The sequence below is a fragment of the Ambystoma mexicanum genome, chromosome 3q (genome assembly GCF_040938575.1).
Source record: "Ambystoma mexicanum isolate Mex_15411 chromosome 3q, UKY_AmexF1_1, whole genome shotgun sequence".
Classification (NCBI taxonomy): domain Eukaryota; kingdom Metazoa; phylum Chordata; class Amphibia; order Caudata; family Ambystomatidae; genus Ambystoma; species Ambystoma mexicanum.
The window spans coordinates 398,249,514-398,262,260 of NC_090926.1; the positions used below are offsets into that span (position 1 = coordinate 398,249,514).

Sequence of the window (12,747 nt, forward strand, 5' to 3'; positions counted from 1 at the left end):
GGCCCGACTAGGCTGAAACACGTGTCTGGGGTTGTTGTTGGTACTCTTGTTCAGAGGAGAATTGCCATAGCCATAGCATTTCGGTGCTTGACTGCCCAAGTGGATGGGACCAGACTGATATGCAAATGGTTAGTTCTCCTCTGTGAAAGGTACAGTGAGCTAAAATGTGCTTGTAGACCCTGCCGAGTGGGCGCCTTCCCAGAGAACAGGTTATTTGGCCGTGTTTGTTCTCACTGGAGGGGTTCCCAGACCTTTTCTTGAACAGCTTTGTGTGGTATATGATAAGTGTAGACCTGTGCAGTGATGGTGTGGAACACGCCACTGTGTGACTGGAATGTGGTATTCCTGGGAAAAGTCTCATTGGGCTGTGAAATACGTTGTGGAAGAGGGGCACTGGAATGGTGTTCTCTGGATGTTTGGCCTAACCTAAGATAGTGAGTTGACATGGGCTTGGGTCTGATTTGCTGGCTTGCATAAAATGGGAGGGGTGTCCACTTGCTTGGTGGTATCTTAGTCAATTAGGCATTGAAAAGCCAGGACGTTAGCGCTTTCCTGAAACTAAGGTGTACCTGGATTGTGGGGCTATCCTTAAGCAACGTGCTCTAGAATCTGTGCGGCATGCTGGGGAAAACTTATCCTCTGTGTCTTTATTCGGTGTACATCATTGCTGGACCTTAGTACTCTTCTTGGGTGGTACTGGGTGATCGCTCCTTGGATGAATTCAGCTCCACCTCCCCGTAGGGCTTTGTGCTTTAAGTGGATTTTGGTTTTCCCCATAGCCAGTGGAGAACACTTAGGCCTGGATGTATATGTTCCCACCTATTGAATCGGAGTAATTAACTGTGTTTTCTATATACTGCTGTTTCTTAGTGAGGTAATCCAGCACGCTGAGATAGCTGTTCTTGCTATACTGGATTCTGCATAAAATGTGTGGTTCTATGATAGGTCTATTTTCCATGAGGATGCCAAGGATTTTGGGCAGGTACCCACTACCGTAGGCCAAGGTAGCAGTACCTCTGGTGCGGTATTGGGTGCTACTTTGTAGATTAAGCCTCGGCTGGCAATAATCCTGATGCGATTAACATTGGATCTCAGTGCAGAGCTTTAGCTCGGAACTTCATCTCTGGATTTTACCCAATCAAGCATGAGAAGACTTAAAATGGCGCACATGCTCCATATGAAGAGCTACTCACCCTTTGGTTAGGTGACTGCGGCAGATAGGTTTCTTGCAGTTCTTTTTCAGGATGCCTTCAAACTAGATAGAGAGACGGCTGGGACACTTAGTGGGGTGCACAGCCTGGGTTGAAATTGGTTCAAAAAGCGAAGAAATTGGGCGAATAGAGGTCTCAGATGAGCGCCGTTATTTGATCAGATGAGGGGCAGCATCTCTAAACGTCTGTTGAAGGGTACCAGGCCACTCAGTTCCTCAGAGCAGCGAAATTAGCAATAACAGCCACAGGGTTGAAGCCAGAACCTCCCACGATAGCCGCATGGTGCTCTGAAACATAGTATGTGAATGCAACGGAGAAACTGTCCCCCAAAAAAAGAATCTGACAATCTGTGTAGGGAGATGGACTCCTTTTATAGATTAAATGCATACAATATATGGACACCACCCATTGCCTTTGAGTCCTAGAGATTTGAATATTTTTCACATGTATGACTACATTTTGTTGTGTTTTTCAATTGTTTATTATACCATACTGAACTCAGATGTCACGACCAAAGCTGTTAAAAATGGGACGTATGGGTGGAGCGAGGGGAGTGGGAGGGATTAAAAACAATGAATGCCTTTATCATTTTGCAATTGTGTTCGGATTTGACGCCGTTGAAGGAAAACGATACATAAAATTGTATTTTAAGACAAAGGTCATCATGAGATGGTCGCTCCACATAGCATGGATGGGAGGCACTGCAGTCACCTGAGCTTCCTTCCAGAACACTGCAGTGAGAGTGTGCCCTGCAGAATAGGTTGATCTTTTGATCATGTGGTCGAAGTGAAAGCTGGCCATGTAGGAGCTTAACGATTTTGGCAGCAGTTTAATGTTCTTCCTCAAACCAGATATTAAACATTTAGCTACTGGTTCTAGATGATGTGACTGGGATATGTTCTGCGATGGTGGGGCTGTCGGAAGGTGGTCTGTACTTGGTTGCCCTGGAGGTGTTTGAAATTGGGCCAATTTTGTGTGATCTCGCCAGTTGTCCATCTGACAGGCATGGTACTGTGATGGAAAGGATGTCAGTGGATCTAGATTCTGAGCATAGATCAGGTTGCAATGTATCTCATTTTGTGACTCTGGGTCCCATTTTGATGTATGTATCGCTGTATTGGTCCTGCCTCTGGCGTTTGTCTGATCCTCTGCGCTGACGGGAACATGGTTCTTGTAGGTCACTTGCCAAAGCTGGCCTTGTTGATAGTTGGGGAATCCGGTATTTTGTGATGAAGGGTGTGTTGTGGTTGGAGGGTTCCATTAGTGCTGTACAACCCATCAGGCTAGTACAGGGAGGGAGTAATCTTGCTGCAACACTCAATCTAGGTGTGCTTCGGAGTATCTACCTGTGAAATAGTCAAGTTAGCTGTGCTTCAAATGGATCCAGCCGCTAGAAACAATCTTGCCATGCAGAATTAAGCTGTGAAATAAGCAATCTAGCTTGGCAGTGGTCAATATGGCTTCATATTAAAAGAATCTCTCCACAGCCTTCAATACGGATCTGCGTATTCGACTCCCAAAAGTTCGATTCCTTTTAATTTTTTTTAAATATTTTGGAAAATATATATGTGGGAGGAGACCCCACAGCCCCCCACCTTACCCCTATACATATTGTATACACTTTACCCGCCCACATAGATATATGCAGAAAATTGGGGGTCGGACTTTTGGTATTCGGTCCTTTTGTACAATACCTTCAATACAGCTGTCTAGCTGCAAAACCAATTAGTCTAGCCACGAAATGCATTATCTGCAGAATTAACAGATATACCTGCAATGGCCAAGCTAGCTGTGCACAGACTTAATCGAAAAGTAAAGTGAACGAATCTAGCTGCAAAAGGAATTCATTTGGGAACAAAATGAAATCACCAGGGCTCAGAATGGATTAATCCGGTTCCAATGGAGTCATTTATGTACACAATACATTATTCAAATTACAAAATGAATGCAGCGACACATTACATTTCTCTAGATTCCAAATGGTTTAATCTGACAGCAACAATCAATCAATGTGTGCCTAAAAGTAATGTACTTGAAAAATGCTAGTTGCAAAATGAATCAATCTCGCTACACAGTGCATTAATCTAGCTGCAAAATGAAATGCATCTATTTGAACAAGTAATGCAGCTTCAAAATGAATTAATCTAGTTCCAAAATAAAAATAATCTAGCTATACAATGAATTAATCTCACCACACAATGGTTTAAAATAGCTTCAAAATTGATACTTCTAGGTGAAAACTGAAATGACTATAGCTGCACAATGAATTAATATAGCTGAAAAATGATTGATTCAAGCTATAAAATGGAATATTATAGCTGCAAAAAGGAGTATTCGAACTGCAAAATTAATCTAGTCAGACAATTCATAAATATGGGATCAACATTAAACGAATCTACACAATGAATTTATCTAGCTGCAAACTGAATTAATTCATTTAATCTAGCTGTGACAACCATTCAACTTTATCATAAAACGTATTTGACTGTAACTGCAGTGTTTTTGTAGTAGTATGGAGAAAAGCGGGGTGCACTGGATTGCCCTCCTTTACCTGGCAGTAGGTCCGTTCACTGGGCCAGGGGGAGAACAGCAGCAGGGCATGGGCGCCAGGCAAAGAGATGCCACACTTTGCCCTTCGCCATCAGTAAGGACAATGCTGCCCTCAAGATTGTGCATTTTTGTGGGTGGGTCTCGGTCACATGATCCACAAGGAAGGCCCAATTAGCAGGGGAGGGTGGTAGGAGGGCTGAGAGGGGATTGGGGGAAGAGTGAAACTGGGAAACGCACCCTGAATGCATCCATGTCACCAGAAAGGGGGAGGGGGTCCATTCTGTCTCTTTGTTGCTCTGCAAATGCGGCATCGGTCACCAGAACCAAGAGGAGGCGTGGAGTGCGGGAAGGGGGGTGGGAGGGTTTCTGGGGTGAGAGGGAAACAGCACTCGCCAGAAAAACGGGGTTCTCTCTGCCTATTTGCTGCTCTGCAAAATACATGTGGGATTTTACCTGTTCCCTATCATTGATGTACACCTCGAATCCCTGGAGACTTCTAATCATTACTGGGGCAAATAATGTTCACTTTCTAACATGAGAAACATTGGCGTTGTTCGTGCCAGCATTACCTTCTTAAAAGCTCCATGTTTTTCAGTGGAGTATACCACTGAGGGGTTATAATAATAATTCACATTTATATAGCGCTACGAACCCTCCGGCATCTGAGCGCTGCTTAATGTTACCTACGGTGTGTGGTGCTCATTTATCGACCTCAGAAGGATGAAAGGCTGAGCTTGGCCCTTCCGGCATTCGAACCTACGTCGGCAGGCTCTGCATGGATGTCAAAGCTAACACCCTTCTCACTCTGCTTTCTGACCGGTTGTATCCCGGCACAGGCTTGTCTGCACCAGGTGATTATTAAGCCAGGTAAATACAGCATCTCCATTGTTCAATGCTGTAATAAGCAGACATGTATCCACTTTTATGAGAGATCAGCAGAGCCATACAATACAAAACAATGCAGAAGCTATGTAGGAGGTGGTGATGCCCCTTAAAAGGAGCAAACATTCAATGGATGCTGAAATGCTGACACATTTCGACTTCGCTAAGCTCTGTTGCCTTTCTACGGTGAGAACATGGGTCTCTGTCCAAGGGCTTAGAAGTTGCATAGTTTTCATTTGTGTATTTTTTTAATAATATGCCATGTTATCAACTCGTGTGAGTGTTCATGTAGTTGGATGGGACGTGCCTCTTTTCGCTGCATTGAGATAGGTACTTACACTTAATTTGATAAGTTAGGTATCTCAAATGGTTTGGTCTGATTTATATGAGAGCTACTCACATGTGCTTAACTTTCCAAATTCTTTATCGGGGATTTGAGGACCAGCCCTATGTTTGCCTGAATATAAATTAGCTTTAGAGGTACCTCAACCTCACTTCTTCATGGAAGCAGAGGTGCGCCTGGGGTCCCCATTTCGCAAAATGTTCCATGTCCTAGAAACGTCCTTCAAACGGACTTGTCCTAACCAAGCCATGCAAGCATTGCGTGTGTGTGGTAAGCACGTATCTTTAACTGATGGATTTTTAGACCTGGACTCAGAGTTGTTTTATGAAAACTTCACTCATCTTGGTGTGGGTTGCTCAGCAGCAACACTGGCATCAGCTGTGGCATATGCCCAAGTGCAGTATGGAGTAGAAGGACACTTCTGCTGGGTAATGCGCCACCTGTGGCTCTTTGCTGTGAATCTATTGATTTGGTTCATCTCTTGAAACTAGCCTCGGCCAGAAGAACGCAAGCACCGTGGACTTCTACAGGCAGAGCAAAATATCTACTCCTGATATTTGAATAGAGGTTTTTAATCTCAGGCTCAACCTGGGATTTTAGGTGCCATTAAGGATATTTTTATTGGGGGATTTGGGGGGGGCCAGGAAAAGTCCCTTTTCCTTGTAACGTGTCTGCGCAGTCTTCTTCTGCCCTGGCTGAACTGTATAGTTCCACAGTATGCATATTGAGTAGTTATGTAGTTGGATGGGCCCTGCCGCTTTCCTCTTAATAAGGATAGCTATCTACACTTTTGCAATCTAAATGTAGCTGTTCATTAATAATTGAAAATTAGTAAATAAACCATAGAGATGCCAACTACCATATCGCTTTCTTCGTGTTGAAAATGTAGACACTTTGAGAGTCAAGTAGCTTGGATGTTCCCATTACTCCCGCTTGCCTGGTCCGACATCACATACACTGCTTTTCTTGGAGTCAGCCCCTGGCATTGCCCCATGTTCTACGAGGCATCAAAGCTCAGCACATCTCCCCTGCTAACATTGCCCTCCTCTGTTTTCAGTTCCTCCTCAAATCCATGAGAACGAGGCTGCATCCCCCAGCAACTACCCCCGCGGCAGCAAGCAGTCACTCACTTGCACGGTGTACGGAATTCCGGCGCCCGATGTAATCCATTGGCAGTGGAGACCATGGACGCCCTGTAAAACCTTCTCGAACCAGAAACTGTGAGTATATTTGTATCTCTGTACTTTGCATTGTTAGTATGTTGAGTGTGTAGCGATCCCAAGTGACACACTGGGTCCAGCCTCCAAATGGTTCGCTCAGTAGCTTCCTGGTTGTCATACAGTAAATTTTCCCCTAAGCACTCCCCTGTCTGGTGTTCCAGAGTCACCACTGACCAATTGCTAGCAACCGTGCAGTCACTACTGAGCAATTGCTAGCAACCGTGCAGTCACCCTGGACTAATTGGTGCTCACTCTATACATTGCTGTCTAGCATATTGTTGCCCCAGATTGTTTCAGACTCTTTCAACTCTTTGCCCTAGTTTGATTGTTGCCCACTATAAGTGTCACACCACAGTCATTGTTGCTCTAGACATAACTGTTACCCCACCGTTAGCAAGTGTCTGTCCTAGATTGTTACCCAACTGTTACCAAGAGTTTGCCCTAGATTGTTACCCCACTGTTCCTGCTCCGAGTGCCCCAGATGAATTGTTGCTTCTCTGTAACCAAGTGTTTGCCTTGGGTGAATTGTTGCCCCAATGTTTTATACTCCCAGTTCCCTGGATGAATTGTTGCCCCACTGCTTTCCATAGATTAACCGTTGCTCCACTGTTAAGTATTGCTTGCCCTAGATTTATTTGTTACCCCCAGTTTCTTCACCCTGCTGTTATCTGCCTCATCGGGACTCATCAGTTGATTTGCACCCTATCATGTTTGCTTCCAACAAATCAGATGGACACCAATAAGTTGTCCGCTAACCTCCGGGCACTAACATTCTCATTTTCAGGTCTCAAACACAGCATATGGATACCAACCAAGCCACTCACAGATGGCTATTTCAGTTCTGTTCCTACAGGCATCAAACAACAGAATCCTACAGCGGTTCCATCAGCTTACATATCACAGTCCCAGACAATGCCTCTCAACACCAGGGCCAGGTGAGGCTCCACTCTGGACACAAAGGCCTCTATTCCTTGGACGGAGAACACCTAGAAACCGTTGTACACCACAGCCTGTCGTTGCCAACAGCTAACCCATTTGCACTCTTTGCTATGTCCCTTTACAATTTAACTCCAATATAATTTAGTCAATGTGAATTATACATGTCACAAATATCTATCAAGAAACTTACAAAATTGCTTCAATAAAGTAACATTTTCCTTTATTACATCAGTCCTGTCACAACCGATTTCCAGTTGTTGAACTAATAGTACATCATGAATTTGATGAGAAACCTTTTCAAATCCAAAGGAAAGTATCACATCACGTATCCTTCTCATGAATCTCTGATCCCTTATTCACAGTCCAAATTCATTTATTAGAGTAGCCAACGTGTTTCGGATATGTAATATCCATCTTCAGGGCTTTGAGTTGTCTTTCATCCTAGTAATCTATGCATACATGTTCATCTGTTCACCTACAATGGATAATGAAGCATAATGTTACTTAAAAAAGTATAAAGAACATTGGGCTTTTCAGAAGTAACTGCGTAGGAGCCATTTAAATTACGCAACGGCACGCACATTATTAGGCAAATGTGCGCCCACTGCCCCTAACTCAGTCCAAGCAGAGGCAGCAGCAATAGCCATGCACACCAGCCGAAGCCGCGATGCCGGGCCCGATTTATTTAACAATTCAAAGAACGTCATAACAAGCTATCTACTTACTTAATTCCCGTTTACACAGATCGCGAGACAGCCGACCGGTAAACCGGTCTGCCATTCAGCTTCCATGTAAATAGTCTTGGTAGCCATGGCAACACCCAGCACGCACACACCGTGCAGCATTGGAGCAGCTGCCTTCTTGTTTTGGGAGTCCTTGCCGAACAGGAGAAGGGTTCTGGCTAAGCTTGTGTGATATTTCGGACCAATTTCCCCTGAGATCATATGAATCAAGTCAAATGTTTAATGTAGGTCAGAAATAATAAGACTACCATGTGTCATTAAAAGTCTGCAGCATTTTTGCAATGGGCAAAGTTAACCACATTTAAAGCACATCCAGAAAAGTAACAATCTCTACCCTAACAATTGGACTTTTAAGCTCAGCTAGTACAATGAACAAACAAAATCTGCATCAACCAGATTGGCTCTCTACCCATTTCCCATTTATCTTTCGTATGACCATTCATACTATGATCAATCTTTCCACCTGGTCCCTCTCCGCAGTCACTTGTTCCCCACTCCTCTCAGGTATGAAGCTTGCTCACATTCTGTCGTCTGGGGATGCATGACCCAAAATACATTGTTTCTCCAATTACATGCAGGGCTCTTGGGTGTGTCCCGCGCACAATCTAAACAAAACACATTAGGTCCCATTCACAATTCATCCCTCTCGGGGTGAGAGAGTCCATCAATTCTATCCAGACAATCTCTCTTTGTAAGATTCTTGTGTAAATCACCCCCACCCCTGCTCCTGACTGACACCTGTTCCAATACCACACACTTCAATTGGGCTACATTATGTCTTGCTTCCAAAAAATGCGTTGGTACTGGAGACTTCAGACATTTCGTTCCAATATTAGACTTATGTTCTGTCCATCTTACTTAAGCTTTACGCATTGTCATCCCAACGTAGTAGTATCCACATGGGCCTCTCAAGGCATACACTACATTCTTTGAGTTGCAGGTGCATGAATGTCGTAGCTCAATCGCTTTCCCCGAGTATGGCTTTGTTATTCTGTTACCCTTGATAACATTGCCACCATGTTGCCAGTTGCAACAAGGTTGTTTGCCTCTCGCTAACACCTTTGATCTTGTCGGTTGTGCCATGTCCACTCTCACCAACGTATTGCAGAGAGCTTGACTGTTTCTATAAGCGAACGTGGGTGGCTCAGGGAAAAGCCTTTGTAAAGTAGGGTCTATTTGGAAAGTAGCCCAGTTCTGTTGGTGGGCTCTCTTAATCTTGGCACTCTATATAGAGTGAGTCAACACGTACACCAATGGTGGTCTCGCCTTTGGTGGGTTAGGTGTATTTTCTGACACCTAGAAACAGACCTGCACGCAAAGCTCAGGGTACCTCTGGTCCGCGATGTCACATTAGCAAAGCTATTTTGCATTTTCCCTCTCCCCCCACTAACCTTGCACACTCCCTCTTTTTAGGGAAGCTTGAGTGCCTGGAGACCATGCAAATGGCAGTGGTGTTCCGGTATAAATACCAACAATGTAACGTAAAGCGCATTGCACCTTAATATGATCCTTGCTGCAGTCTTAAAATGAGCTTAAGGGCTATCCATAGGCCAATTCTGTCTCAACGAGTTTCTGCACATGGCTGACACCTGGTGGAAACCTTATGAGTCCTTGGATAAACACTAGGGACCGTGGGCGTAATTTTAGGGGTGGGGGCAAGGGTGTTGTCCCCCCAACTATTGTGGCACACCATTTGTCCCCCGCATTTGGCAGGGGTCCCTTTAATTTAGATGTCATGCACCCCGCCCCCGCAACATTTTCAGCAAAGTTAATCTACTGCTAGGGACCTAATAACAGAAGCCTTATGAACCCCTTATGGTTGTTCAATCCACATTTGTGCCAATGATGATACAGACTTAAATGTGCAGCCATTACACAAAGCAGTTTGTACACTCTTGTGGGCTTTATGTCAAAATAAAGACTGGATAATCTCAACTTGTAAAACATTTTCATCATAAATATGCATTGCAACTTGTCATCTGCCATCTCTTGGGTTGATTAACAATTTACATCATTTCTAAAAAAAAACTTTGCTCTTCTTCACTTTGTGTGATCCCTACCGTAGCACCCCACTTTACATCGTTTCATCAACCCACTCTCAACTGCCAGTGTCCCTTTTCTATTGAAACCCCACTGTCCCCTGCAGCCGACTGCTTACACTACCACCACAATGTGAGTGCGGTCTCATAGCATAGGAAGGCGCAGATAGAGGTTTGGAGGCTAGCAAAGATGAGGCCAAGGAAGACAGGGGGCAGAGAGACAGAGCATGTAGGGGGGCCCAGAGCTTGTCGGGCGACAGACATGAACTGAAATTAATTGAAAAGTATGTAAAGTGGACAATATTCTGGATTCTCGACAATATATTCTTGTGATTTTCATGGTGCCCAGTACTGGTGATGTGTGCAAAATGTGCATGGTGCACTCTTGAACACGAGGCAGAGCCTTTGCTTGTTTGTTACAGTGATCATTAATGGCAAAGATAGGTTGTGGCCCACAACCTATCTATGCTAGTAATGGTCATTTTAAATCCCATGTATGAAGCTGCTGCCACAATCTATCTATGCCAGTAGTGGTCACTTCAAATCCCAGGTATGAAGCTGCTGCCACAATCTATCTATGCCAGTAGTGATCACTTCAAATCCCAGGTATGAAGCTGCTGCCACAATCTATCTATGCCAGTAGTGGTCAAGTCAAATCCCAGGTATGAAGCTGCTGCCACAATCTATCTATGCCAGCAGTGGTCACGTCAAATCCCAGGTATGAAGCTGCTGCCACAATCTATCTATGCCAGTAGTGGTCACGTCAAATCCCAGGTATGAAGCTGCTGCCACAATCTATCTATGCCAAAAGTGGTCACTTTAAATCATATGCATGAAGCGCTTCATGCATATAATTTAAAAAGGATCAGCTCGTCAATAACGGGTAAGAGGGTGTCGACCCTCCTGAACCCTTGTCTATCATGGGAGACACACCAGCCCAAGAGCACTCCCTCAGCTCCGAGTTGCAGATCCTGAGCTGGCTGGACCGGTCAAGGGGAAACGCGGTTTCCTTTTGACAGTTCATACCCCAACCGCGCATATCCAATGGACCATGCAGGACCAGGGTCGTTTTGCTTCCCCAGCCTTGCATGGCTATTGGGGATGCAGGCAGGGGTACTGCAAGTTTGTATGTGTGAGGGATTGCTCTTACATGCTGTAAGGGTTCTACATTCTTAATCTGAATCTTCTGCATTTGAATTCGACTTTACTTTTTTAAAAAAAATGTGTCAACAAAAGAGGAAAGTGTTTTCCTAAATATCTCTATGGTCTCAGGTTTACGAATCTCTGTAGGGAGCCTGTTCCAGAGCCTAGGTATATGGTATATAGCCTAGGTATATGGTATATACCACCAACAAATTGCCAGTTATCACAAGTCACTTACAAAATGGTTCAGCTGGCTAATTTCTAACCTGTTCCATCCACACGTAGGTACTGAGCTGACATTCTGTCTGTCACCACTGCTATTTGCTCTTGTAATGGAGCCATTTGCACTGTGAATCGACTCATACCGGAGGACTATGAGGATTTCTATCAGCAACCAAACAAATAAGCGTGCCTTTATTACACACGCATTGCAGGATTTGCCACTGAACCCATGTCCTTTTTTGCCTGAGCCGCCTCGAGAGATACAAGCGTTTTAAGGGTTCTCTGGGTTCAATATTCACATTTCCAAGTCGGAACTGATGGGTAACATTCCGTGGGTGAGCATGGCCACAGCTGGTCACCTAATGCAGCAGAACATCTCTTATAGAGAGTAATGGAGCCCTTCCCTCCCAGGGCATTCCTCCTCGGGATTCTGGTCAACTCTAGGTGAGGGACACCCCGAGGGGAAAAGGGAAGAGGATAAAATAACATACACAGGCTTGTTTTCTTTCCTTGCTGATATTTTTAACCTAAGTCTCAACATTCAGCACAGTTGTCTCTTCTTGTTTACTTTTAATGGTGTGGGTACTGTGTGGTGAGGCACTGTTCCCAATACGCGTGGTGAGACGCTGTTCCCATTACATGCTGGCCATGTTTTCCAGTTTCCACTGTTGGCGAGATGCTGCTTTCTGGAGAGTGCCACCAATTTTTTTTTTTTTTTTTTTTTTTTTATTACTTGTATATAATCAGAACTAGATTTTTACAAGAACTCAGATGAAGAAGCAACTTCCACCCATAGAAGTATGCTATCTCAAGTAATAGTGGGCAAAGTCATTTTTTGGAATGCTAGATTCAGCAATTTAGCTGATGCCGTATGCCATCTTGTCTTGTCCCCGGTTATCAAGCGATTCCACCAGATACTTTCATTACTTGCAAACGAGTTAGCGGTCAGGGTACTGAAAAAGGCCATCCTTTCTTGGTTCAGAGCAGGACAGAGCATTAGAAGATGTCTGATGGATTCCGGTTCTGCATCGTTTTTGCACAATCTACAGGCATTTGTCATGGATTTTGTCCTGATCGCCAGAATTTCCTGCGTCGGAAGAACGTTGAGGCGGGCTTTTAGGAAGGTTCTCATAAGGGCTTTGTTGGGATATCGTTTGCAGTATGCCATAGGTTCCTTCAATTTATTGCCATTCATAGGAAGATGTGCTAATAATTTATTACCAGTTGACTTTTCAACTGTCTGGATCCAAGAGAGGGCGCTAGAGAGCCGTCCAAGATGGCGGCCTCCCTGTGAGCTCCACGGAGCTCCCTCAGAAATCCTGACGAATCGAGGCATCTGCGCTGGGCATTGTGTATGCAGCCACCCCCAGTTTGTAGCCAAAGCGATTCTGAACAAAACGAAGTACTTCTTTCGTCGTAATTCGGATGCTGGGTCCAGATTCCTCAGCGACGAGA

At 44.5% G+C, this 12,747-nt stretch overlaps 1 protein-coding gene across 4 annotated transcripts in view; it reads left to right on the plus strand.

The window, feature by feature from the left end:
- FLT4 (fms related receptor tyrosine kinase 4) overlaps positions 1 to 12,747 on the plus strand; it is a 394,600-nt gene that overhangs the window by 271,641 nt on the left and 110,212 nt on the right. For all 4 annotated transcript variants that reach the window (XM_069654085.1, XM_069654086.1, XM_069654087.1 and 1 more), the window contains one exon: positions 6,044 to 6,206. In XM_069654085.1, coding sequence (XP_069510186.1) covers positions 6,044 to 6,206 — 163 coding nt within the window. The remainder of the gene's footprint in view (positions 1 to 6,043; positions 6,207 to 12,747) is intronic.